Raw genomic sequence first — 27,261 nt, 5'->3', positions numbered from 1 at the left:
GAAAAATTTCCGGTGCACATCTCTACTAGAAACTAGCATTTATTTCCATTTGCTTACTTTGTGTAGATGGAACACTGTGGAGTTCGGTTCATGATGAGCTATAGCAGTGTAAGCATAGGGGATAGAAATAATATACTGTTGTGGATCCTATTTGCTCATATCATGCAATTCTGTTGCACAGATTTAGTACCCATCCAAACTCTGTCTTGCCTCAATGTACCAGTAAAATACTGTATGACCAGAGCAGCTGGGTAATACTAACTAGCAATGGGAAGCATAGTCATCCCACTTTCCCGGCCAGTCCTGGTGGATCTGCGGATGTGTGAAAGGGAATAACATTTGATATACTGTATAGGAAGAAAACCTATCTCTGCAATGCTTCCTGCAATCAACAACAGAATGTAACTGGCAGAAGTGTAAGAGAAACAGTATTACAAGTACCAGCTAGGACCAAATAAGTAAACAAAGAGATGTTAGTTACTTTTGATGAAGTCAACCTTTAGGATCATACAGTCTTCCTCTAGAACAATATACAGTAGATGCTGTTGAAAGAGTAGTGTGATACAGCAAATACATCCAGTCTTCCTGCTCTTCAGGGAGGCTTCTTGCCCTATCCCAAGGTGGCTGCCAAGATCTCTACTGAGAATGTGTAGGGGCCAACTTGTTTTTGATGTGTTAGAGCATCACAGTCTCCAGCGATACCTGCAATTACATGCGATCCACAATTCCAGTGTTCAGACCCCACTACCCAGTGCTTACATACGCTCACCGGCTGTTGAGCTGTGATGACACCCGTTATGCTGAAGCTCTACTCGATGGTACCATTGATGGCTAACATTGATGGAATAAAACCATCTTCTAGGGAACCATCAATGGTTTCACCCACCGATGGTCATCCCTGCTTTACTATGAGGAGGACTTTGGCCCAATCAGTGACTAGGGGCGGGGCTTCATAAGAGTCAGAGTGGAGCAGTGCTCTGTGTCCCAAAACATTGTAGAAGAAAATAAAAACTCCTGGTTGATTTTGAATCATCGATGGTCAATGGCCATCCCTTCTCTGTCACAGTGCCAGAGTCTACTAGTGCTCACTAGAGAGCTGCTGGCTGGAAAAGAGGGGAGCCCAGACAGAGATTGCACATGGGCCCTCTCCTCTCTTATGTTTCTACGCAGGGCACAATGATTGGAGTGTTCTAGAAGATTTTTTGCCATCACAGCAGGAACCTAGAGTGCATTAAATGAATCTTATTACTGTATATTGGTTCTTTTATGTTGTTACATCCTGTAGCATTGGTAACATATCAGCAAATACCGTAATTGTTCATGGCTGTCCATGTACTTATTCTCACTCTACAATGATGAGCGCTGCCTACTTTCCTGCAATATTTCCTTATAACTGTGAATACGGTGGAAATGTTCTCAGGGAAATTTATGGCTATTATGAAAATAGCAGAGCACAAGCCGTTTGTCATCTCTTGTCTTTCTCAATGAGTTGAGATTCATCTTTAACAGCCTAGAGACAAGGGTTTTGATTTAACAAGACTCTTCAGCAAACATGGGATTTAGGACAAGCAAGAACACACAGTGTGTTATTTTATCCCACTTCTACTGGGACGTTCATAGAAAATAGCATCCATTATAGGTAACACATTGGGAATGTTTAGGAAAACTAGTGCACGGGGATGCTGGACAATAAGTGGGAATAACCCATAGCAACCAATAAGACTTTTGTTTTTTCCTTTTAAAACTTGACTGACTAGCAAACTGACAGAAACTGATTGGCTATGATCAATCACAGCACATCTAATGCACCCATCTATCGCTTTTTCTCTTTGTACTACTGTTGTCAGATATGTTTCAGGGGAACATTAAGAGAGGAGACTATAGGTCTAATTCAGACCTGATCGCAGCATCAAAATTGTTCTCTAATGGGCAAAACCATGTGCACTGCAGGGGGGGGGGGGGGTAGACATAACATGTGCAGAGAGAGTTAGATTTGGGTGTGGTGTGTTCAAACTGAAATCTAAATTGCAGTGTAAAAATAAAGCAGCCAGTATTTACCCTGCTCAGAAACAAAATAACCCACCCAAATCTAACTCTCTCTGCAAATGTTATATCTGCCCCACCTGCAGTGCACATGGTTTACCCATTAGAGAACAATTTTGCTGCTGCGATCAGGTCAGAATTAGGCTCTATCTGTATATAGTCTCTGTCCGCCACTCCTCCATCCCCCACCTCTAGCAGCCAGAGGCAGTGAATCTGAGCAGTAGGTGGTGCACAGATCTCCTGGAAAAGGCCATTTTGTGGGTGATTTTCCCTACTGCACATTCTCAAAATGGCAGGAGAATGGCCACCACACCATTTTTCCAGAGACCTACACACCACCTACTGCTCAGCGTCGCTGCCACCACTAAGGGACTCCGGAGAGGTAAGTATTGAAATAATGGGCGCAGGGTGTACAGTATGGGCCCCCCTGCTTGATGCGGTATGGGCCCCTCTGCCACTAACCTTTATGGTGTACGCAGCAGGATAAACATCACATCGGAACAATGCAAGCAATGTTGGCAACCATATCTGTCAGGTGATCTAATTGAAAATCCATCACCATCTGGCAAAAAACATTGATACTTGCAAACCATTGGTTACCGATGTCTATCCCAAATTCCAGGCACTCCAAACAGACAACATGGGTCATACAATGATACAAGTCCTTAGAAACTGCATTGACAGATGACATTTTTATTTGCATTCTTCTTCCACTAAGCACAAAACACATGTACTGGATTTAAATGACTGTAGTTGCATTAATGTGTATTCCTATTTTCACATCAGTGTCTTCCTACACTTGTAGCCTGTTTTCCATCTCTGGTAAATCTGTGTCTGATCATCATTCTGTAACGCGTCTCATGTTTACTGGTTCATGCAAAGTTGATATGCTCTTTGTGACAGACTTCTATTTTGCACGAAGCTGAGCAGAAAATCGAGCAGATCTGTGTAGAATGCATAAAGCCTGATTTTTCTCGGATGGCAAATTATTGCTTGAAACAAAAAACACAGAGTAGAATAATATGGCTTTAATATGGTGCCTCTGGTAGGAAACATGTTAACGTGTATTGTACTGTATCTACCCTTGATGTAACAAAATCTGGGTACAGAGCTGCAATTCATACAGTACTGCATAGGGCAGACTGCTTACTGTATTCAGTGTAACCAAACCCGACCAAAAAAGGTCATTTTATGGATAGTGTGTTCCGTCAGTAGAGGAATCAGTCCACCCGCTCTTTCAGGCTCCATCTGTGTGCTTATGCGAGATGCTGAAAATGCGCAGTTGGCATGAGCAGTTTGCAGATATCCCTGAGATCCGTCCGAATTTGGATTTGTGTCCATCTCAGACCCTTTATTCATAATCTGGACATTCAAGACTTTGTAAACAGAATGCCACATCCCTTCAGAGAAAGGAGCATGTTGGACCAACATTGTGGGCATGTCATGTTCCCCAGGGCTGTGCCTGGAACTTCTGAAGCTCCAGGCCATCCTCAAGCTCCTCCTCAAATATATCTCTACAGAATTGGTGAGCAGGATGTACCTCTCAAATTCTGGTAACCAAGACAACAGCCCCATTTCATTAGAATCTGGACTCACATATATAGGGTGGGTTGTATACATCTTCACAAATAAATTGCGATACATTGCACTCCTATTCCCCTGCATACTGCCATTTTTGATTGGCTTTAGTGTCGGCTCCAAAGGTGAGGCTGCAGCGCAGTCCAAAGTTCAAATAGGGGAGCCACACCAACTGCCAGTGAATCAGTTTGGGATGACAGTTGGTGGCAATTGGTGTGGCTCTCCTACTTTGGATTGGGCTGCACCCCACCTCTGGAGCCACACGGGTTGGCAGTACTTACCCACTGGGGCAGCTCTTCCATTGTAGAACAGCCCTGGTGAAGTACATACTGTACTCATGGGTTTATGACCTGGGAGTCCAAATACATGTGGGCACCCACCGGATCCTTTTCTTTTCAGTTTTGCGAATAGAAACCTATAGGATTTTGTAGCCAATGCCATTTAGCTACTGTATAGTTGGGGTCTGTATGCAGCAATCTCCGGAAAGCACAACTATCCCTTATAGAATCCTATGTTTGATACATTTTGGGATTCATATGTATTGCAGCAAGCGATAATCTTTTTTGGAGGGTTTACCACATTTTTTACTTTTATAAGTTCGATTCCCATCCATAGACACAACGCTGTGTAATATGGTCATATTTGTGTGATAAGTGAGAGCAATAAGTAGTGAGTGTTATACAGATGTGACCTCATACATCTTGCCTCAATACGCCACGCAGTGGGAGATGCTTGGCGTGAGTGAGCGCTAGGTGTTTTTATTTGCTGAAAATGAGTCTTACTTGCGTTGCATCGCCATGCAAATAAGACGCACAAGCAGAATCTGCTGATTAAAGTGATACAGCATGCCTGTATTCTGTGTATGCGGCTGTATCAGCATACGAAGTGCTAGGTTACAGTATTTTCTAGGAACAAAACTGTAGCATAGCATTTCATATGCTACCTGGGCTTAGGGTATATGGAAATGCAGTAAATACCACAGAAACAAGGTTTTTACCACATTTTTCCTTTAGTGCATCCTGCTCATCATAAGGTAAAGTCAGCAACTACAGTATGTGTATATGTATTCTACTGTAGGTTCTAAATGTATAACCATCCTAAAAAAAATCTTCATTTTACTTTTATATGTCATGTCTTATTGTTTCATACAGATGAATATAAGATGCACAAAAATATGAGGTCTGAAATTTTATATCAATTTAAACAGAGAATACTTGTGACAGACCAATGGTACTGGGGGTCATTAATAAGACTGTCTGCACAGAGAGATGAGTGGTCTTAGCCAATAAACTGTCAGAGTTGCTACTTTTTATTTTATTCATAAAATATTGTATGAATAAATGAACTACTGGTTAATGGGATTTTTTCCTGAGTAAGCCTAGTTGATTTATGATACGTGTAAGCTTTTTTTCCCCAGTGAGTTAAGGTTTGAGATTTTTTTTCTTCTCACTTCACTGTAGTTTTCTTTTTTTTAATATTATTATCGCCATATTTTTTGTCTGCTTTTTGAAAGCCCTTGTAAGTTACTGAAATGATATGAGTCAGAATGGTGCCTTCTTTTGCAATCTTCTTCAATCAGAGTGGTCTATTTATCATTGGCGGCAGTGGGGCTTGCAACCTATCATCTCTTATCACCACATGTTGCAGCGATACGAAATTCTTCAGGTACTCTTTGCCCAGGCATAGGTCTGTTGCAGGCCCAGATCCCGATTCCCCCCCTTCCCCCTCCCTGTTGCTAAGAGCTGTACTTCAGTCAGAGAGAGAGAGAACTGACTGCTGCTGCTGCTGCTGCTGCTGCAGCAGCCTCTCTCCTCAGCTCAGCACACACTGCCCAGTGCTGTGTGCTAGGCTGGCAAGAGAGGCAGCGGCAGTCAGTCCTCTCTCCCTGTGTGGGTGAGTGATCACACCCACTGTCCTCTGCCACCACCCACCATATCAGAAACTGGCACCCCCAGTAAGGAGGGGGTCTGGCCACACCTCCCCCATTGGCCACACCCCCTTCATGTACCGGGCCCAACACAGCTGTCGGTGCCCCTGAGGGGAGGAGCATAGAGGATTCTGGAGAGGTATCAGAAGATAACTTTCCAGCAATGCTCTTCCCATAGGGAAAGAGATGTTAATGCCATCTTCTGATGTCATTAGCTAACAAAGCCAAACTCTGAAAAAGCTAAGCTTTGAGATTTGTGGGAACTGCGATCTACAGCATTTGGATGCTTAATTCTGGAGTTATCTCTGATTTTCCTGTGTTACATATTTTTTACATTGCCCCGATAACCTAAACCAAGTGAAAAATAATATCTGCTACGGCATGGTTTTAGCCTTCATAAGAGACTGCAATGTTGGTTAAGACAGTTTTCTAGAACCACATGAATTAAGATGGTAGTCCGCAGCCAGATGGCTTTAATGTATTCTTATAAATGCTCTCCTTTAACCTTTTTTTTGTAAATATATTTTATTAGATTTTCAAGAAACAAACCATACTGTACAATATACATACTGTACACAAAAAATGGTCTATTTATAAAGTAGTGAAAAGAGAGGAGAAGTGAGCCAGTGGAGAAGTTGCCCATGGCAACCAATAAGCCGGTCTGTATAATTTTATAGCATGCAAATTATAGATGTTACTTCAATGCTGATTGGTTGCCATGGGCAACTTCTCCACTGGCTTACTTTCTCTACACCTTTCACTGTTTCATGAATAGACCCCAAACTATGCACTAAGGGTTTGTACAATATCGATACAAAGAAAAGACAAAGGTGCAATATAGGCCAGCCAATGAATCTTGTATACAGAAGAACAAAAACACATTTCACCACTATCGCATGTATATTCAACAGTTCGATGACACAAGAAAATGAGGAGAATGATAGGATTTATATAGTCCTACAAATAAGCAAAAACCAAACAGTATTATGAGTAAAGACAAGGGGAAATGAAAAATATTGAAGAAATACTCAAAAGACAAAGGCGTTGACTAGAAAACGTTACGATAGGGGTACCAGTCAGTGTTTTTAAATAAGCTGAATGTGTTGCTGAGTAGAAGAGTACAGGAATTCAATGAATGGACCCCATTTTTTTTTTAAACAATCTAATAACACCTCATTCTACATCCGGTAGAGTAGTTTGTCTTTCAAAATAAAAGTTTTTCTATCCTGTAACTTTTATTAAATAAACTGCTTTATGCTTCTAGTTTCCCTCTGTGTTTTTTTTTTTTTTTTTTAGCTATAACCGTCATTATAATGTATGATATCATCAGAAAGATTTGTTTATTTTTGTTGCCCTGGTAATTCTGTGCGGCACACACCCTGCAGCCGGCGCAGCCACCCAAAGCATGCTGAGTAAGCTCCGGCAGTGCAGTACTTCTCTGTGCTGGCGGCCCCGCCACATTGGCATGATGTGATAAGCTCAGGGGGTGGGGCCATCTTAGGGCGCCTTGCTGCCCTGTTAGGCATCTACAGTAACTGGGCGGGCTTGATGGTAAAAGCTGAGTACATTTTTGGCACAAGTACAATAATGCAACCACACACTGGAAAGTTATATAGATAATTATGTGCAGCACAGAATTTGGCATCAAAGCCTGGTTTCAGTCAACATGGCTGACTAGGTGGAGCGAGATGGTTTTCACGTACAGTCACCTTGTGCAGTTTAATAACAAGTGTGAGATTTGTAGGTCAATGTATAAAAAGCTGCTTCTCAGAATCTGAGTGACATTGGATACATAGCAAAAGTGCATTAGCGAAGATCTCCAGTTTGGCAAATTATACACAAGCATAGATTAATTATAAACAAAGTTCCTCATGGGTATAAATGAGTGCCCAATTATGCACGATCAGCATATCCGAGCTGAATATTTATGAGAGGGGTGAAGGTGGCCGAGGCGGTGGCCCTTGCTGACCCTTTTGCTGCCCATCTCCAAGGTGATACAGAGAGCAGCCCTTCTTTATACAACAAGCAATGCCCATAATTACATTTTCTAACTCCATTCTGTAGAGATAAAGGCAAGTAATTTATGCTTCATGCAGGCTTGGCCTGGAGCCTGTCCGGAATACCAAACTGACAATTATGCTGAATTATGGGAAACTCGAGGATGTAGATTGTTATCCGACCTGAGCCCAGACCAGAGAATTCATTTTGCCTTATTAATGATCTCTACCGCGCTCGGTGGTTAACCGCTGGTCAGCGCCAGGAGCTGACTGTCCTGTTGTAATTGAACAGGCTGAGGACTGACTGCCAATGTAATTGCATCCACTATGGGTGGCTGTAAAACTGGATCTTAATCTGTACGAAAAAGACCAAAGTGTCCTGCCATGCTTGATGCAAGAACAAAACATATATTTTTTTTTATCTGTGCTGATATATCTACTGTATTAATGGGAATATCAGTACAGTACATTTCCTTTCTTAAAGCAGTAAGCACATATCAATTTGATCAGAAGCAATTACTGTAGGTTATTCAAACATATCTTAAACCATGAGCTCAGTATTACAGAGCCAACCAATCTTGTAGGCTTAACTAATATTCTTTAGAATGTATCCTATGGCCCCATTGGCAACTAAAATGGTTGTCACCAATGTGTGATGGATGCTCTTTAAAGCTGTAACTCGTTTCCTAAAGCTGTTGGTTAGAAAGACACTGATCACAATTATCATTAGACATGTACAGTAACTACAGATGTCTTTTCTAACATCAATCTCCCATATCTACTAATGGTAAATAGCACTTCTTAGATTGTCAAGAACCACGTTTGTTACGATTCTTCATCTACTAGTTATCTTTTACGTCCTCAGATTTGACGTGACAATAGTGGACAGGCACATAATAACCTGCAGCCAATCAGATTGTAGGAACGCTGACTGATAGCAGACCAGTAGGCTGCTGCAGCTTATAAATGACTATTATAGAGGAAGGTCTATGACGGAGAATGGCTGCACTACCACTTAGTCAATTTCACACTAATAATTTTCGGCCCCTGTAATACAGTAATTGTGACAGGATAAAAGTAATTCTGTTTCCCCCTGAACAGTACTACCTTAAGCATCTGATGGGGTCACCTCTATTATAAAAGCCAAGTACATTTCTGGCACGAATGTAAAATGCAAAACCGAGTTTTGAACCTTACAAAGAATTAAGGTTCAAAAAGGGTTGAGATTGCCTAAAGGATAAAAAAAAAATGGGCAGACTAGATGGGCCAAGTGGTTCTTATCTGCCGTCAAAGTCTATGTTTCTATGTTTCTATGAGTCCCCATTTGGATCTTCCGCGGTTCGGAATCTGGATTTTAAATCCAAATTTTGTGTTTTGGGATTACAAAAATAACATGACTTTAGCTGTTTTTTTTAATTGATTTTTTTTATCGATTTTAACCGCTTAACAGACAATGTTTCCCTTCAAAATCGTTTTTTTTTTACATTTTGTATGTAATATAGTTTAAAAAGTATTTTTTAAATATTTTAATATGATATTATGCATATCTGCTGAACGGATCTCCTTGTCACAAACTGGGGACACAGTGGGGCGGCACGGTTGCATGTGATCTGACCATGCCAGTTAAGTGGTTAAACCAAACTGAAATCCAAATTCATCACTTGAGGGTGGTTTTGCCAAAACCATAATATGATGAATCAGAATTAAAACCAAAAGACGAGGGTCCGCTCACATCTCTAGTTGCGACCGATTGTGGTGTATAAGGACGTACCTACTGTGTATGGGTGCTAACAGTGGGCATCTCATACCTTGTATATTCAGCCATAGAAATGTACACAAGGGGAGGAGTTTGTATGCCATCTGCATAAAGTCAAACACGGGAGACGGATACTACATATTACTGCATTCTCTTTTGCATACGACACCGAATCAGCCCGATAATGTGCTGAACAAAGTCAAGCCTTGGTTTCAGACAATATAGCTGACTTGATGGAGCTAGATGGTGAGATGTACTACACATTGCATATGGGTGGCGATACATCCTGCCACTTATTGAGTACATACTATTAGAGATAGCAAAGAGCAGATCTCCCGATAAGAGCTGTCTTTTGTGATCACAAGAGTTCCGGGTTATTTCTGGGAGTTCTTCTGCACATGCGCAGTTTGATGAAAGCTCTGCAGGGGGCACTGGGAGGGATCTGATTATATCCCTCTCAGAAACAAATGTGAAAAAGAACCCCATACACTTCTGTTGAGCAAAGCATCTACAGATGGCTGCTCCAGAATCTACCACATACCGGAGCTTGGCACATATTGAAATGTGGCCAGTACTCAGAAAGCAGCATTTTCTGAGTTCTGGATGCATTTTTATCCTTAGTACATCCGACCCACAGTTACTTTATTTGTTTAAAGCAAAAATTGTGTATGATTTGTAGGTCAGTGTATAAAATGCTGCTTCTCGGTATCTGATTGACATATGAGACATTGCAGAAGTGCATTAGCGAAGATCTCCAGTTTGGCAAATTATACACAAGCCCAGATAAATCCTAAACAAATGCCCTCATGGGTATAAATGAGCGCCTAATTATGGACATTGTGGCAGTGACCTTTCCAATCGTGTGATTATGTTTGTTAGAATGTGACACAGTCAGTGTTGTGATGTCAGGAGGGGAATGAAAATAGATGGTGGAATGAACAGGTTCCTCCTACAGCACAGAGTACTAAAGCGAGACTCATGTCAGTCTGATACCCTACTCGGTCTGTTTGACATTAGAGTCACGATCTCAAGAGGTTTTTCCCTGCAAAAAAAGTATTTATTTAATATCATAGTTTGGTGAACCTAGGCACAAACTATCACCCTCACTTCTTTTAAACTGCAATTCAGCACACATAGTAAACACAATAAAACGAGCAGGATATATATTTATACTTTGGCAGAGTTGACCCTGGCCAGTTTGGTTCCCTAGGTAATATTTTAGCTGGTGCCCCTAAAATGCACAGAGGAGGCAGCAGCAGACGTGACCTCTCAGCAGTGGAGTAACAGACAGTGCTAGTTTTGGCATTGTGACAATGTGTGCTTTGTAATGTGGGGAAATGCCACTGTGTCTGCACCTCTCCTGCAGCAACACCGAGAGGAGAGCATTCTGTGTGCAGGCTCCTTGAGGACTCCCCTCCTATCTGGCAGTAGACTCTGGCTTTGTGTCAGACTCTACTGTGCATGCGCAGGTCTCTGGGAACATGGAGTCCAGCATTGTTACCGGGGACAACTCTACTCTGCATGCACAAATCCATACCTCCCAACATGACCCTCTCCAGGAGGGACAGAATGCTCTGCTTCTGCACTTTTCTCTTAATGTATGATTGCCAGCACCTGTGTTGAACAGGTTAGTGGATAAGAAAGGTGTTTCAGCACAGGTGCCGGCAATCATACATTAAGAGGGAAGCCCAGGAGCAGAGCATTCTGTCCCTCCTGGAGAGGGTCATGTTGGGTGGTATGCAAATCACTGTGAAAATGGGGACTCTGGAGATGGCAGAGTGGTAAATACTACTATGTATGGGTGCATGGTTGAGCAGTGTGGGCACCCCTGCACCGCACACTGTGCACCCATTATAAACCCTAATAGTTCAACTGTATCGTATGCATTAAAATGGGCATACTTATGGTCTCTTGTGAGTGAGCGTGTTACCAGCATCTCACACCAGGCAATTTATTTTATCAGTTGAATTTTCACAGAATTCTTTTTAAACTGATAATGACATTCACATTGCTGGAAAAGTTCTTGTGTTGTATTTCAGGAGCTTAATACAATGTAGCTCTGTCTACGTACTGCATACTACAGTACACACAAGTTATTCATTTAATGTATTCACACACACGCACACACACACACACACACACACACACACACACACACACCCCTCAACATACACATCTATCTCCCTGCTGACCAACCTGTATTCATGTAGCCATGTAGTACGTCTTTATTTTCTTCAAGTAAATAGGAGAACAGGAACGTTACATGCCTGGCGCATTCCCAGAAGTGGGATAGAAACACTTATACAGTATATACCCTATTTATAGCTGTCATTATTCATTATGTTGTTCCCTGTTACCAAGGATGTTGTATTTTCTTTACGTTAAGTAAATATTTTTTTTTTCACAATATCCTCCTTTTGAGCCCTCTTTTGTCACATTCATTCTGGCTGAACATAATTGTTTATTTATCACAATTGAGCTGAAATTTGCTTGCATGCCCTCATTCTCTCCCACTCTGACGTTTGCAATCTTCTGCTAACTGACCTCCTAAAGTCATTTCATACAGTAAAGATGGTATTCTGAAGCCCCTGTTTTCTGTCCACAGGCCAGGTACAGTCAGGTCTCCACAGTGCAAGCCTCTCTTTGCTGACCCAAATCTTGAGCTGAACTGAGAAAACATGAATAGGAGGTGAGAGATATTTCAGTATTCACATCAGTTAGCACTTGATTGTTTCAGTCAATCATAATTTTCATTCACCACCCTCATGTGTCCCTCCCCTATTCATTGTAATTAACTTGATAATGTTTATAGAGCACCAGTAAACTCTACAAAAACATGTTTTATTCTTGTGCCCCTACATATGCCCACTGCTGGTATACAGCTGCCAATTCTGCTCTGCTCCTGGACTTACCTCTTAATTTGTGATTGTCATCACCTGTGCTGAAACACCTTTCTTTATTCATTTACCTGTTCAAAACAGGTGCTGGCAATCACACATTAAGAAAAAAGTCCAGAAGCAGAGCATTGTGTCCCTCCTGGAGAGGGTCATGTTGGGAGGTATGTGTACCACCTGTTTGCATGAATATGTTGTGGTGTGTCCTCTATAGCACCCGGCTGGTGGGGTGCCCTGAGGTTAAACACCTAGACGAAGCTCTCTGTATTTTCTGCCATCCCAGGTTGTATGGACTAGTGTAGGTATATAGATGTTCTTGCCCATGCAGAAGTGCCGTACAGATGAAGCAGGTGAGGCGGTGAACACACAGCTGATGGAAATAATGGGCGTCAGCTCCTCAGCTGATTCTGATTAAATGATTAGGCATTTACTTACTTCTAAAATAATTTTTTGCATTCTGTAATTTAACACGTTGGGTCTCACTTAGAGTTGTCTGCAAATCTTATTGTGTGATGTAAACATGCATTTTGGCAAACTGCTCATGCACCGAAATTGCATTTCGCTAAGCCGCCGCCTACTGGGAGTGAATCTTAGCTTCTCAAAATTGCGAACGAAAGATTCGCAATATTGCGAAAAGACTTCTCTGTGCAGTTTCTGAGTAGCTCGAGACTTACTCTTCCAGTGCGATCAGTTCAGTGCTTGTCGTTCCTGGTTTGACGTCACAAACACACCCAGCGTTCACCTAAACACTCCCCCGTTTCTCCAGCCACTCCCGCGTTTTTCCCAGAAACGGTAGCGTTTTTTCACACACTCCCATAAAACAGCCAGTTTCCGCCCAGAAACACCCACTTCCTGTCAATCACACTCCGATCTCCAGTACGAAGAAAAAACCTCGTAATGCCGTGAGTAAAATACCAATCTTCATAGCAAATTTACTTGGCGCAGTCGCAGTGCGAACATTGCGCATGCGCAGTTAGCAGAAAATCGCTGCGATGCGAAGAAAATTACCGAGCGAACAACTCGGAATGACCACCTATGATCCCTTATAAGCGTAGAAAAGGCTTGGGGCTTTCCTGTGCACGTGCAGTACAGACAGATGATGTATATGGAAGATATGGTCTTACTCAGAATTCCAAGTATCTATAGTTGCAAAAAGAAAAGCTAGTGCTTCACCTGCACCCCCATATAAATTCCTTAACCAGCATCCACTCAAAGAGATGGACATTAGGCCTAATTCATGCTTATACACAATGGCAGATTATCACACAACAGAGTGATTATTGGCAGACTGCGCATGTGCCACGATCGCAATGTGCATGCGCAAAGGTGACGCTGCGATCTCGCTCACAATGAGACTGTTTGGAGGTGTTCATAGAGAGTTTAGGGAGAGTAATTGGGAAAATGCAGGGGTGTCATGGCTGTTTTCAAAGAGTGTATATGCCGTCAGCTGCAAGCTCGTACATACAAAAACATGGCGTCTGAGTCGCCACTGTTGTGGCCAGTCTACGTATCCATAGACCAACCCTTAGCCCTGATGTTCCTCATTTTTTTCATATAGGCTGTGAATGTGTATGCAGTTGTGAATGAGTTTGTAATGGCTTTCCCACATATTAAAAAAATGCACCTTATGTTCCTTTTCCAGGGCTGCCTCCACCCAGTTCATATGAAACAAATAGAAAATGTTTGCCCCAAACAAGGATAGTGATGGGGAGATGGGAAAATCCATTCATGCAGAATTGTTTTGAGAGCACCTGGAGAAATTGCCTGCCCCCTTTACGTATTCGAGTAGTGGTCGGCAATAGACCGCACACGGGGGGGATCATTCCGAGTTCATCGCTAGCTGCCGTTGTTCGCATTGCAGCGATCCGCAGAAAAAAAGCTAATCTGCGCATGCATATGCACCGCAATGTGCACGCACGACGTACGGGTACAAAGTCCGTTGTGGTTTTGCACAGGTTCTAGCGAAGCTTTCAGTCGCACGGCCGAACGCAGGAAGATTGACATGAAGGGGGCGTTTCTGGGTGTCAACTGACCGTTTTCAGGGAGTGCTTAGAAAAATGCAGGCGTGTCGGGGAAAACGCAGACATGGCTAGGCGAACGCTGGGCGGGTGTGTGACGTCAAAAGCCATCCCTCCGTCATTAGAATCAACGCACACAAAGGGGTATATTTACTAAGCTCCCGATTTTGTGTTTTTTCTTCAAAGTGTGATCTCGGGAATTTACTAAACTAAAATCTCGGCAGTGATGAGGGCATTCGTATTTTTTTGGAAGTCAAAGAAAAAAAATACGAATGAATACACCATCGGTCAAATACGCCTGTTATTTCATACAACTCGGTAATTTACTAAAAATTCTATTTCACAAACACTGACGGCAATAGCCAAACACTGCCGTGAAAAATTACAATTCGTAAAAAAAAAGCAGTTTTAAAATAGACCTGCTTTTTTTTACCGTGTTCTGATAGTCATGCACGGATCCATGAGATCCGTGCATGTTTATCAGTGGGAAGGGGTGTGAAAGGGTTAAAAAAAAAATAAAATGTGTGGGGTCCCCCCTCCTAAGCAAAACCAGCCTCAGACTCTTTGAGCCGGTCCTGGTTGTAAAAATATGGGGGGGGGGAATTACTGGGGTTCCCCCATATTTAAACAACCAGCACCGGGCTCTGCGTCCGGTCCTGGTGCAAAAAATACGGGGGACAAAAAACGTAGGGGTCCCCCGTATTTTTTGAACCAGCACCGGGCTCCACTAGTCAGAGAGATAATGCCACAGCCGGGGGACACTTTTATCTTGGTCCCTGCGGCCCTGGCATTAAATCACTAACTAGTCACCCCTGGCCGCGGTACCCTGGAGAAGTGGGGACCCGTTAAATCAAGTGGTCCCCCCCCTCCAGCCACCCAAGGGCCAGGGGTGAAGCCCGAGGCTGTCCCCCCCATCCAAGGGCGGCAGATGGGGGGCTGATAGCCAAGTGAAAAAAGAAGAATATTGTTTTTTGTAGCAGTACTACAAGTCCCAGCAAGCCTCCCCCGCAAGCTGGCACTTGGAGAACCTCAAGTACCAGCATGCGGTGGAAAAACGTGCCCACTGGTACCTGTAGTACTACTACAAAAAAAAAATACCCAAATAAAAACAGAACTCACACACCTTGAAAGTAAAACTTTATTACATACATGCACACCTACATACATACATACATACATACATACTTACCTATGTTCACACGAGGGTCGGTCCACTTCTCCATGTAGAATCCACGGGGTACCTGTGAAAAAAAATTATACTCACATAATCCAGTGTAGCTTGTGTCCTCTTTATAATCCACGTACTTTGCAAAAAAACAAACCGGAAACCTGAACCACGCACTGAAATGGTGGGAACTGTGCGGTCAGCGGTTGAGGTTACTAGCGGTCAACCGCTGACCGCAATGTTCCCACCATTGGATACAATTGAGCGCCTATGCGCTACATTGTATCTCTGCCGTGCGCAGCCTGACTGACAGCTCAGGAGCGCACAGCCAATCAGGAGAGTGCCACGACGTGGCGCTCCCTGATTGGCTGAAGGGACCCTCTTTGACAGGAGTCAGGGGGGTCCCGGCAGTCGGGGAAAGGGGTCCCATGTGTAAACATGGGACCCCTTTCAGTGCGTGGTTCGGGTTTCCGGTTTGTTTTTTTGCAAAGTACGTGGATTATAAAGAGGACACAAACTACACTGGATTATGTGAGTATAATTTTTTTCACAGGTACCCCGTGGATTCTACATGGAGAAGTGGACGACCCTCGTGTGAACATAGGTAAGTATGTATGTATGTAGGTGTGCATGTATGTAATGAAGTTTTACTTTCAAGTTGTGTGAGTTCTGTTTTTATTTGGGTATTTTTTTGTAGTAGTACTACAGGTACCAGTGGGCCCGTTTTTCCACCGCATGCTGGTACTTGTGGTTCTCCAAGTACCAGCTTGCGGGGGAGGCTTGCTGGGACTTGTAGTACTGCTACAAAAAACAATATTCTTCTTTTTTCACTTGGCTATCAGTCCCCCATCTGCCGCCCTTGGATGGGGGGGACAGCCTCGGGCTTCACCCCTGGCCCTTGGGTGGCTGGAGGGGGGGACCACTTGATTTAAGGGGTCCCCACTCCTCCAGGGTACCCCGGCCAGGGGTGACTAGTTAGTGATTTAATGCCAGGGCCGCAGGGACCAAGATAAAAGTGTCCCCCGGCTGTGGCATTATCTCTCTGACTAGTGGAGCCCGGTGCTGGTTCAAAAAATACGGGGACCCCTACGCATTTTGTCCCCCGTATTTTTTGTACCAGGACTAGGCGCAGAGCCCGGTGCTGGTTGTTTAAATATGGGGTATCCCCAGTCAATTTTCCCCCCATATTTTTTCAACCAGGACCGGCTCAAAGAGCCCGAGGCTGGTTTTGCTTAGGAGGGGGGACCCCACGCAATTTTTTTTCTTGATTTTGAACACTTTATTTTTTTTTTAAAGGTGCACAAAGAAGCCCTGCACGGATCTCACAGATCCGGCAGAGATTCATTGTGTTAATGTCGGCAGTGTTTTACTATTCACTCCCGTAAAACAGTGGCCGAAAATACGAATGACATCGACATTGGAAAACTCGAAAATGCAGAATACGACAGCATAGTAAATGAGGCGTAAAAAATTCAAAAAGTTGCAATTTCACACATTCGATGTCATTCGTGTTTGAACTTTAACCTCATTCAGAAAAATACAAATTTTAGTAAATATACCCCGAAGAGTATGTTCAAGGCTGGTCTTGTTTTGCACAAAGTGATTTTGCAGGCACTTCTGCAAAGCGAAAATACACTCCCCGGTGGGCGGCGATGATGCGATTGCACGGTTGTTAAAAGTAGCTAGCGAGCGATCAACTCGGAATGACCCCCACCATCCATACCGCACACTGGGGGTAATTCAGAGTTGACCGCAGCAGCAAATTTGATAGTAGCTGGGCAAAACCATGTGCACTGCAGCGGGGGGGGGGGGGGGGGGGCAGATATAAAATTTGAGTGAGTTAGATTTGGGTGGGTTATATTGTTTCTGTGCTGGGTAAGTACTGGCTGCTTTATTTGTACACTGCAATTTAGATTTCAGTTTGAACACACCCCACCCAAATCTTACTCTATCTGCACATGTTATATCTGCCCCCCCCCCTTCCCCCCTGCAGTGCACATGGTTTTGCCCAACTGCTAACAAATTTGCTGCTGCGATCAACTCTGAATTAGGCCCCCTGACACATATTTTAAAAATCAGCTTTGCTTAAATCAAAGGGGCAGTATGCATAGTGTAATGGTTAGCATTACTGCCTCACAGCACTGAGGTCACAGGCTCGATTCCCAATATGGCGCTAACTGTGTGGAGTTTGTATATTCTCCACTTGCTTGCGTGGGTTTTCTCTGGCTGCTGCAATGCAAAAATATACAGGTAGGTTAATTGACTCCCATCAAAAAATTTTACCCTAGTGTGTAAGGGTATGGGCCAAGTGGTTTTTATCTGCCATCAGGATGTGATGTGATAAAATCGCTCCAATCCACAGTGTGATAATTGATTTCATATCATTCTTGTGAGAAAGCTCCGTCCCTGCAATGTCACTCCGTAGCCAAATCGGGGGGTGTTTTGCAAAAAATACCCTGAATATGTGCTGCGCATGCGCCGACGATGACATCACCTCTACCACAGCCACCGGGCGCCCCCGTCATGACGTCCGCACCGCGAGCCCCCCAACTGCTGATCATACTCAGGGATCGGTGCTCCTGGAGGGCTACCAGTCATCAGCATCGGCCGGATCGCATTTCCCATTATAAGTATGGGAAATGCAATCTGGTTACCAAAAAAAAAAAAGATAATTAAAGGGTCTGGATCAGTTTTTCATGAAAAATGCTCCAAAGCTCTTTAATATATTCAGGTGATACTAACACGATGTGAAAAGGGTGTGAAAAGAAAATAATGTTAATAAATCTGCCCATAAGAGACATCAGAATTATTTAGACTCCTCTCAGGAGAGGCGTCATACACTCACCACAAGGGGACACTACATACTGTATATTGTATTAATAAAAAGATCTACTGTAGATAATAGTGTATATGCATTTCAAGTAATTTACACCTATGTAGGAGCTGGGGGGCTGAACTGCCCACTTTATTTCTGTCAGAGAACAACATGCCAAAACCTCTACTTCATTAGCAATAAATACGTAAAGTGTATTAAAGTGTACTGTCTGCTGGCTCCCATCTGTTTGTGATGCTTTATCAGACAGTCATGATAAGGAAGATCAGGCACAGACAGTCATCTTCCTCTTTTTCTCTGCTGTTTCAGTAATTAATCTGCCTCTAATGGACATTTATACGTAGTGAAGGGCAAAATGTTTGCCTCTGTTCTTACATAGCAATGTGCCTTGTGTTACAGGTGGCACTTAATATGCCGGCTGTCGGGATCCCAACACTCAGCATACTGACGCCGGATTCCCGACAGCCGGCATACCAACAACTATTTTCCCTCTTGGGGTATCCACGACACCCCTGGAGGGAGAATAAATAGCGTGGTGCACGTAGCCCACCACCGTGCCCGCAGTGTGGAGAGCGCAGCGAGCACTTGCTGCTGGTATACCGGCGGTCCGGATCCCAGTACCTGTATGCTGGACGCTGGGATCCCGAGCACTGGAATACCATAGTAGACCCTTGTGTTACATCACTATGTAACTGGAACATGTCTTCCCATCCATTGTCTAATCCAATCCTGTGCTCCTGCACACAAACCTACACCTTGGATCTTGGGGCCTGATTTCATATTTGTATAGAATTGCACAGCTGCAAGGAAGCGGCCGTGCAATTTTGTGTCATTAACATTCTAATGCAGCAGGAGGCGTCTGTAGGAGTTTAGACGCCTCCTGTTTGCATTAGCGAGGATCCGAGTGCTGCATCTACCAACTCAGCTTCGGATCACCATCGCATCCAATGATTTTAGGCATCGGCCACCCTGCTTAAGCTGAAGCTTACTTAGGCTACATTGGATCCAGATACCCGTGTCCAGGAAGTTTGCATCGGACCTGTCATGCCTTTAAAACAGGGGTGACATGCCACCATTTTGAAGAATGGCACCATCCCCCCAAATGTCAAAGCATGTCAATCATGCTATGGCTGACAGGTGGCTGCCAGCGACATTGCAAGACGCATTCTGCACTTGCACAGAACGGGACTTGCACCTGTGTAAACCCCAAAACATCGTATTTATATGCAAACCATCAAATTTGCATCATACTTGCCTACCCTCCCGGAAGCTGCGGGAGACTAACGATTTTTGGGGTAGTCCCCCGCAGCCCCGGGAGAGTAGGTGGCTCTCCCGCATCCTGCCCGCTTCCTAGTGATGCGGGCATGATGGTGTGATCATTACCCGCAATCGCGGTGAGCTAGCAGAAAGCAGGGCTAAGTGACTGGCATTGGGTCATTTAGCTCTGCCCCTTGCCACAGACCCACGAATCGCGGGTGTTTTCTGTGCTGGAGCAGAGTCTATAGCTCCACCCCTTTTGCCGCGGACCTGCAAATCGCAGGTGTTTCACAGTTTTGAGGACAGGGTCTAATAACACAACAGCTTGGCCGTTCCCCCCCCCTCCCCGAAGTGGGGTGCAGTACCTCCTCACTGGTCTTCCCAGAGAGGTGACTTGTAAAGTAGGTAAGTATGATTTGCATACAAATATGAATTAGGCCCTTAGCACGCAAGCTCAGGGCAGAGGGGCAAAAGCAGGAGCAGAAGCACAAAATATGGTCCATGAGATCACAGAATACGCTGCTGTTCTACACCACTGTATGATAAATGCCGCCAACTGTTTACTATCCTCTCTCTCTCTCTCTCTCTCTCTCTCTTTCTGTCTCTCTCTCTCTCTCTCTGCTAGCCTGGATGTGACTTTATTTCTCTGCAATATCCCAGTGTAGATGAACGTATCCAGTGCATTTAGCGTTTTCTTTATTAAATCCACCCAAATCATTAAAAATCATTTTGTTTGAGCCATAGGATGCAGTCAGCTTAAGTTCCAGATTAGATGTGGGGAAGTGAAATGCAATGGGGGCACACATTTCTAAACAACACATGATTTTTCATCTTGTTCTTTAGTCTGTGTACAAGAAACTACCGCTTCCCTCATTAGACGTTAATAGGACGCACTCTGTTTTCTTTATAGCGAGGTCTTATGCTAGCACAATGCAGAACCAACACAGATAGCAGAATAGACCATAAATATAGATTGATTTAGATAAATAGCAAATGCATAGAATATGCATTAACTTTTGTGCTATTAAGTAGGAAATGACCATGCTCAAATTCTGTTACAGGCAATAAAGTAAAACAGAGAAACAGCTTTTGATGCCAGGAAAGAACCAACAACTAGACCGTGCTTTTATTACCTATTTCACAGTTTATTTTATTAGGGGACGGTTGTATTTGTGTTCTTTACTTTTCTTGTTTCTTTCTTAGCTGTTTTTTTTCTTCTGTATTATAGTTATGAGTTAAGCGCTGCATAATTTGTGGATTGCAGACGTTAATGGGCTATTGAGAGTGTTTGGAGATTAAAAATTAAGGTTTTAATCATGATTTTAATCATAGAGGTATTTATAGACAAGATAAAACTTCACATTTCATTCTGGGAATAGAAAGTCAGTGACATTATAGGCAAACAGAAGCCGCGGTTTGTAGAATTATGGCAGTAGGTGTAGATGATCAGTTACAGGACCATCATCATAGCCATACATCATGAAAGGCATTACCTACCTTAGTGCCCACCAACTGTACAGCATATACAGTACAGTCCCCTTTCTTTCTCCGTACACAGTACACATCTTGTTGAATTATCACAGGAAAGTTACATTTTCCACACTGTTTTGTCGAGCATTCACCCATTCTGCCTTCAGGGGGTTATTCAGAGTTGATCACAGTTTTTGCTAAATTATCGAAAAATTGCTACTGATCAACTCGCATGTTGGGACCGCCAAGAACAAGGTAAGGCCGCCCAGTGTGTATGAAGCTGTGCAGCGATGCGATCACAATTCAAATGTGATTGCTTTGCAGAATCTGGAATTAAAGGTAGACCCCCTGCATACACAGCCAAGCTGCGTGTACAAGTGGTCCGGCGCCATGTTTAATAATGCAGGAAATGCTGGTGATGTCATCGGGCCGCCCCAAAAATGGCCATGACCAGGGGCGTTTCTACAGAGGAGGGTGCCCGTGTGCACCTCCGGGTGGGCCCCCTCCTCTGTATGGCGTGGTAGACTCCGGCATTGTGCCGGAGTCTATTGCGCATGCGCAGGTCTCCGGAAACATGGCGCCCGCCATGATCTGGAGACCAATTTGGCTACCGCGCATGCGCTGCGGCCATTTTGACGGCGATTTCTACCGCGATTGCAGGTCCCGGCGCTGGACTCCGGAAAGGTAAGTGTTAAAATGGCCACCCATTACAGAAATGCCAATGGCCATGACACACCTGCGTTTCCTGCTTTGCTTGCCCCAATGCTGTAACGCCGCCCCCGAATGCCCACCGCCTGTCAATCACTATGCGATTGTATCCTTCTTTGTGGTACTGTGTGCGAGCGCCGATGGCTCGCGTAGCAAAAAAATGCTGTGAGCCGGGAGCACACCACTTCTGAGGAGGAGGACCCGGCTGCTGTGGTCTGGGAGCGTGGATCTCATGCACCCCTTCGTTTGGGCGGGGGGAGGGGGATGGTCACTGGCAATACAGTTGGCTGGGTGCAGGGGGAGCATCTCGAGACCCATAGCAGCTGCACCCCCTGCACCCTCGGTAGTTATGCCACTGGCAAGCTTGATGTTTTTTATGAATGTTTTATTCCTGAAAATACTTTTTCTACTTTTAATACAATTTAGTATAAGAAGGTACAGAATCAGGCAATTCATTGAGTTGTGATTAGGTTAAACTTTAGTTATGAATTCTTTAAAAGAGCATGGTTGTGCGTGCTTTTATGTATACTGTATGTGTGCGTGTAAATAAATTTGTCAGAGAACAGACCCAATGCAAACTCTAGTTTCTATGGCTACGAGGTAAAGATACACTTTTTGGGGGGAGATGCTCTTGGGTTAAACATAGTGATTTTCCATGATGATGGTATTACCAATTACCTCCAAAGCAGAAATGTCCCTTCTATCTCTTTAATGACCTCTCTCATGCCAGTCTTAAAACACACTACTTGTAACAAGATCAGTAAAAGGCAATTATAGCCCAGCTGGGACACAGAGATGCGAGTGGGCGGCAGACATCAGGATCTTCTGCGAATACGAGGAATTAAAGTCTGCTCTGAGTTGAATTCAGAGCATCATGTGCTGATTTTTTTTTTTTTTTTATAGGAGTATAGCCCAGCTCTCATAAATATCTTCAGAGTGTGGGGATTATAGCTGACTCTAGAGCCAGAGAAAATAAAAGAGAGAGATGAAAGCCTGACCTTTTCTATTTTCAGTATCACCTCTGCAAACTCTCCTCTTCCCAAATGTCCGTCAGTCTGTGATGCCGCTACTGGCACTATCCAGAACCCATCCGTTGGCTGGTGCAGTGAGTTTACCCAATACAAAAAGCTTCTGGGTTCCCATAGTTGAGGCAACTATAGAAAACATAACGCTCTGTGATTGGGCGAAGTGGGAGTTGCAGAATGTAGGATAATTGTTTTCATTTGATTTTATAGAGACTCTTCTACAGAATATACGTTATGCAATGAATACCAGGAGGCTTAAGAAATCCATGGGTCAATACATCAATAGTTCATGAGGGGCAAATCATGCTTTTGTATTAATAGACAAACTTACAGTGAAACCCTCTCTAACGGAATGATGTACAAATCTAAAGAAGTCAGAAATCCCAAGTAACGCACCTGGACTTATAACGTACATTATATATACACACAACAGGTATATTATACATCAGAAATGGCTGAATATAACAATATAATCATTGCCACATTATTTCCTGAATGTTTTTCCCAAGTAGATTATTTGAAAAACATTGCCATATTTTGCACCCACTACTGTAATTAGAGTATAGTATTCATGTACAGTATGTATAATATACAGAATAGGTACAATCATCTCCGACACACAGAGACAGATAACCATACCTTGACCAAGCTCTATAATTGGTATTTACAAAGGTCCACTAACTTCCCGTGAGCTACTCGTTACTTTGGGCTAGAGATGAGCGGGTTCGGTTCCTCGGGATCCGAACCCTCCCGAACTTCACCCATTTTACACGGTTCCGAGGCAGACTCAAATCTTCCCGCCTTGCTCGGTTAACCAGAACGCGCCCGAATGTCATCATCCCGCTGTCGGATTCTCGCGAGATTCGTATTCTATATAAGGAGCCGCGCGTCGCCGCCATTTTCACTCATGCATTGGAGATTGAACGGAGAGGACGTGGCAGTGTTCTCTCCCTGAAAAACTCCGTAATCTGTGCTCAGTGTGCTGCAAATATCTGTGCTCAGTGTGCTGCAAATAATCTGTGCTCAGTGTGCTGAAAATATCTACGTTCTCTGCCTGAAAACGCTCCATATCTGTGCTCACTGTGCTGCAAATATCTGATCAGTGTGCTGCATTGTGGGGACTGGGGACCACCAGTATAAGTATATACATGAAGTGGCCATTCACTGGTACCTGGTGACAGAACGTATACTGGATTCCCCCACAATGTAACTTTATATCTGTCACCTATATACATGATGTGGTCATTCACTGGTACCTGGTGAGAGAACGTATACTGGATTCCCCCACAATGTAAGTTTATATCTGTCACCTATATACACGATGTGGTTATTCACTGGTACCTGGTGACAGAACGTATACTGGATTCCCCCACAATGTAAGTTTATATCTGTCACCTATATACACGATGTGGTTATTAACTGGTACCTGGTGACAGAACGTATACTGGATTCCCCCACAATATAACTTTATATCTGTCACCTATATACATGATGTGGTCATTCACTGGTACCTGGTGAGAGAACGTATACTGGATTCCCCCACAATGTAACTTTATATCTGTCATCTATATACATGATGTGGTCATTCACTGGTACCTGGTGACAGAACGTATACTGGATTCCCCCACAATGTAAGTTTATATCTGTCACCTATATACATGATATGGTCATTCACTGGTACCTGGTGACAGAACGTATACTGGATGGATTCCCCCACAATGTAACTTGATATCTGTCATCTATATAATAATTATAGTAGTACAGTACAGTAGGCCATTGCTGTATCTTGCAGCTCTGTGTCACTGCAAGTATCCATTCCATATCTGTGCGGCATTTTTGTGAGCAGTATATATAGTATTACAGTGCAGCATTTTGGTGACTAACAGTATATAGTTGTGTACAGTAGGCCATTGCTGTATCTTGCAGCTCTGTGTCACTGCAAGTATCCATTCCATATCTGTGTGGCATTTTTGTGAGCAGTATATATAGTATTACAGTGCAGCATTTTGGTGACCCAACAGTATATAGTTGTGTACAGTAGGCCATTGCTGTATCTTGCAGCTCTGTGTCACTGCAAGTATCCATCCATTCCATTTTCTTCCAGTGATTTGGACCAATAATACCATTAATTAGAACGAATAATTCCAGTGATTTTGTCATTTTCTTCCAGTGATTTGGACCCATAATACCATTGATTAGAACGAATAATTCCAGCGATTTTGTCATTTTCTTCCAGTGATTTGGACCAATAATACCATTGATTAGAACAAATAATTCCAGTGATTTGGACCAATAATACCATTGATTAGAAGGAATAATTCCAGTGATTTTGTCATTTTCTTCCAGTGATTTGGACCAATAATACCATTGATTAGAACGAATAATTCCAGTGATTTGGACCAATAATACCATTCATTAGAACGAATAATTCCAGTGATTTTGTCATTTTCTTCCAGTGATTTGGACCAATAATACCACTGATTAGAACAAATAATTCCAGTGATTTTGTCATTTTCTTCCAGTGATTTGGACCAATAATACCATTGATTAGAACGAATAATTCCATTGATTTTGTCATTTTCTTCCAGTGATTTGGACCAATAATACCATTGATTAGAAGGAATAATTCCAGTGATTTTGTCATTTTCTTCCAGTGATTTGGACCAATAATACCATTGATTAGAACGAATAATTCCAGTGATTTTGTCATTTTCTTCCAGTGATTTGGACCCATAATACCATTGATTAGAACGAATAATTCCAGTTATTTTGTCACTTTCTTCTAGTGATTTGGACCAATAATACCATTGATTAGAACAAATAATTCCAGTGATTTGGACCAATAATACCATTGATTAGAAGGAATAATTCCAGTGATTTTGTCATTTTCTTCCAGTGATTTGGACCAATAATACCATTGATTAGAACGAATAATTCCAGTGATTTTGTCACTTTCTTCCAGTGATTTGGACCAATAATACCATTGATTAGAACAAATAATTCCAGTGATTTGGACCAATAATACCATTGATTAGAAAGAATAATTCCAGTGATTTTGTCATTTTCTTCCAGTGATTTGGACCAATAATACCATTGATTAGAACGAATAATTCCAGTGATTTGGACCAATAATACCATTCATTAGAATGAATAATTCCAGTGATTTTGTCATTTTCTTCCAGTGATTTGGACCAATAATACCACTGATTAGAATGAATAATTCCAGTGATTTTGTCATTTTCTTCCAGTGATTTGGACCAATAATACCATTGATTAGAACGAATAATTCCAGTGATTTTGTCATTTTCTTCCAGTGATTTGGACCAATAATACCATTGATTAGAACGAATAATTCCAGTGATTTGGACCAATAATACCATTCATTAGAATGAATAATTTTTAAGTGCCATCCTGTCTGACACTGCAGTGCCACTCCTAGATGGGCCAGGTGTTTGTGCCGCCCTCTTGGGTCGCTTTGCTTAGTCATCCAGCAACCTCGGTGCAAATTTTAGGACTAAAAATAGTATTGTGACTGGTGTGAGGTGTTCAGAATAGACTGGAAATGAGTGGAAATTGTGGTTATTGAGGTTAATAATACTATAGGATCAAAATTACCCCCAAATGCTATGATTTAAGCTGTTTTGAGGTTTTTTTGTAAAAAAACACCCGAATCCAAAACACACCCGAATCCGTCAAAAAATTTTCAGGGAGGTTTTGCCAAAACACGTCCGAATCCAAAACACGGCCGCGGAACCGAATCCAAAACCAAAACACAAAACCCGAAAAATTTCCGCTGCACATCTCTACTTTGGGCACAATGCCCTTGCTAACCTGTCTGTGGCTCTTTCTTCACTTTCTACCAAACACAGAACATGTAATTATATACTGTCATCAAAATGATGACTAAAGCAGGGCCGCAAAACAATGTGAATAGAACACACAAGCAGATCCTGCTGTTTAAAATTATATGCAGCATGCCTGTATTCTGTGTGTAATAGCAACTGTATCTGCATATAAAATGTTATGCTACAATGTGTTCCAGCCATACACTGTAACATAGTTTGGTATGGTGATACAGTGGCAATTACACACAGAATATACCCATGCCGCATATCATTTTAATCAGCATAAACTGCTTGTGCGTCCTATTCGCTTGTATGCTGATATAGTCACAATTACACACAGAATATAGCCATGCCGCATATCATTTTAATCAGCATTAACTGCTTGTGCGTCCTGGAAGACTGGGGTTTACTTAGGGTGTGTGTTACTTTAATCATGGGACTTTTGGGTGCCAATGGGTGACTTTCTCTAACACTGTGGACCTCCTATACTAATAAACGCATTCCGGTTGGTCCGAAAAACACGGACGTTTCCTGGTTTAAATACCGCAACAAATCAGATCCAATTTGCATTGTGAGCGCAAAAGATGCATGCCATTACATTGGCAGAGTTCTGGGAGAAAGGTCGGACATTATAATGTCCGAGTTGGTCTGACTTTTTCCCGGCTGACAAAATCGTCCGCCATTACAACCCAACCATGATCACTGTGAAACAGTAATGGAATTAGCTAGAGTTATATATTACCTG

At 42.9% G+C, this 27,261-nt stretch overlaps 1 protein-coding gene across 2 annotated transcripts in view; it reads left to right on the top strand.

The window, feature by feature from the left end:
• LRRTM4 (leucine rich repeat transmembrane neuronal 4) overlaps positions 1-27,261 on the top strand; it is an 871,250-nt gene that overhangs the window by 757,252 nt on the left and 86,737 nt on the right. The window contains exon 3 of one of the 2 annotated variants that reach the window (XM_063932049.1): positions 11,907-11,990. The exons of the other annotated variant lie outside the window; for it this stretch is intronic. Within the exon in view, the coding sequence (XP_063788119.1) occupies positions 11,907-11,951 (45 nt within the window). The 3' untranslated portion in view covers positions 11,952-11,990. The remainder of the gene's footprint in view (positions 1-11,906; positions 11,991-27,261) is intronic. 2 annotated transcript variants of the gene reach the window in all.

Source organism: Pseudophryne corroboree, chromosome 6 (genome assembly GCF_028390025.1).
Source record: "Pseudophryne corroboree isolate aPseCor3 chromosome 6, aPseCor3.hap2, whole genome shotgun sequence".
Lineage (NCBI taxonomy): Eukaryota > Metazoa > Chordata > Amphibia > Anura > Myobatrachidae > Pseudophryne > Pseudophryne corroboree.
Note: the sequence above shows the minus strand (reverse complement) of the source record. Positions and strands in the feature narration are given on the sequence as shown.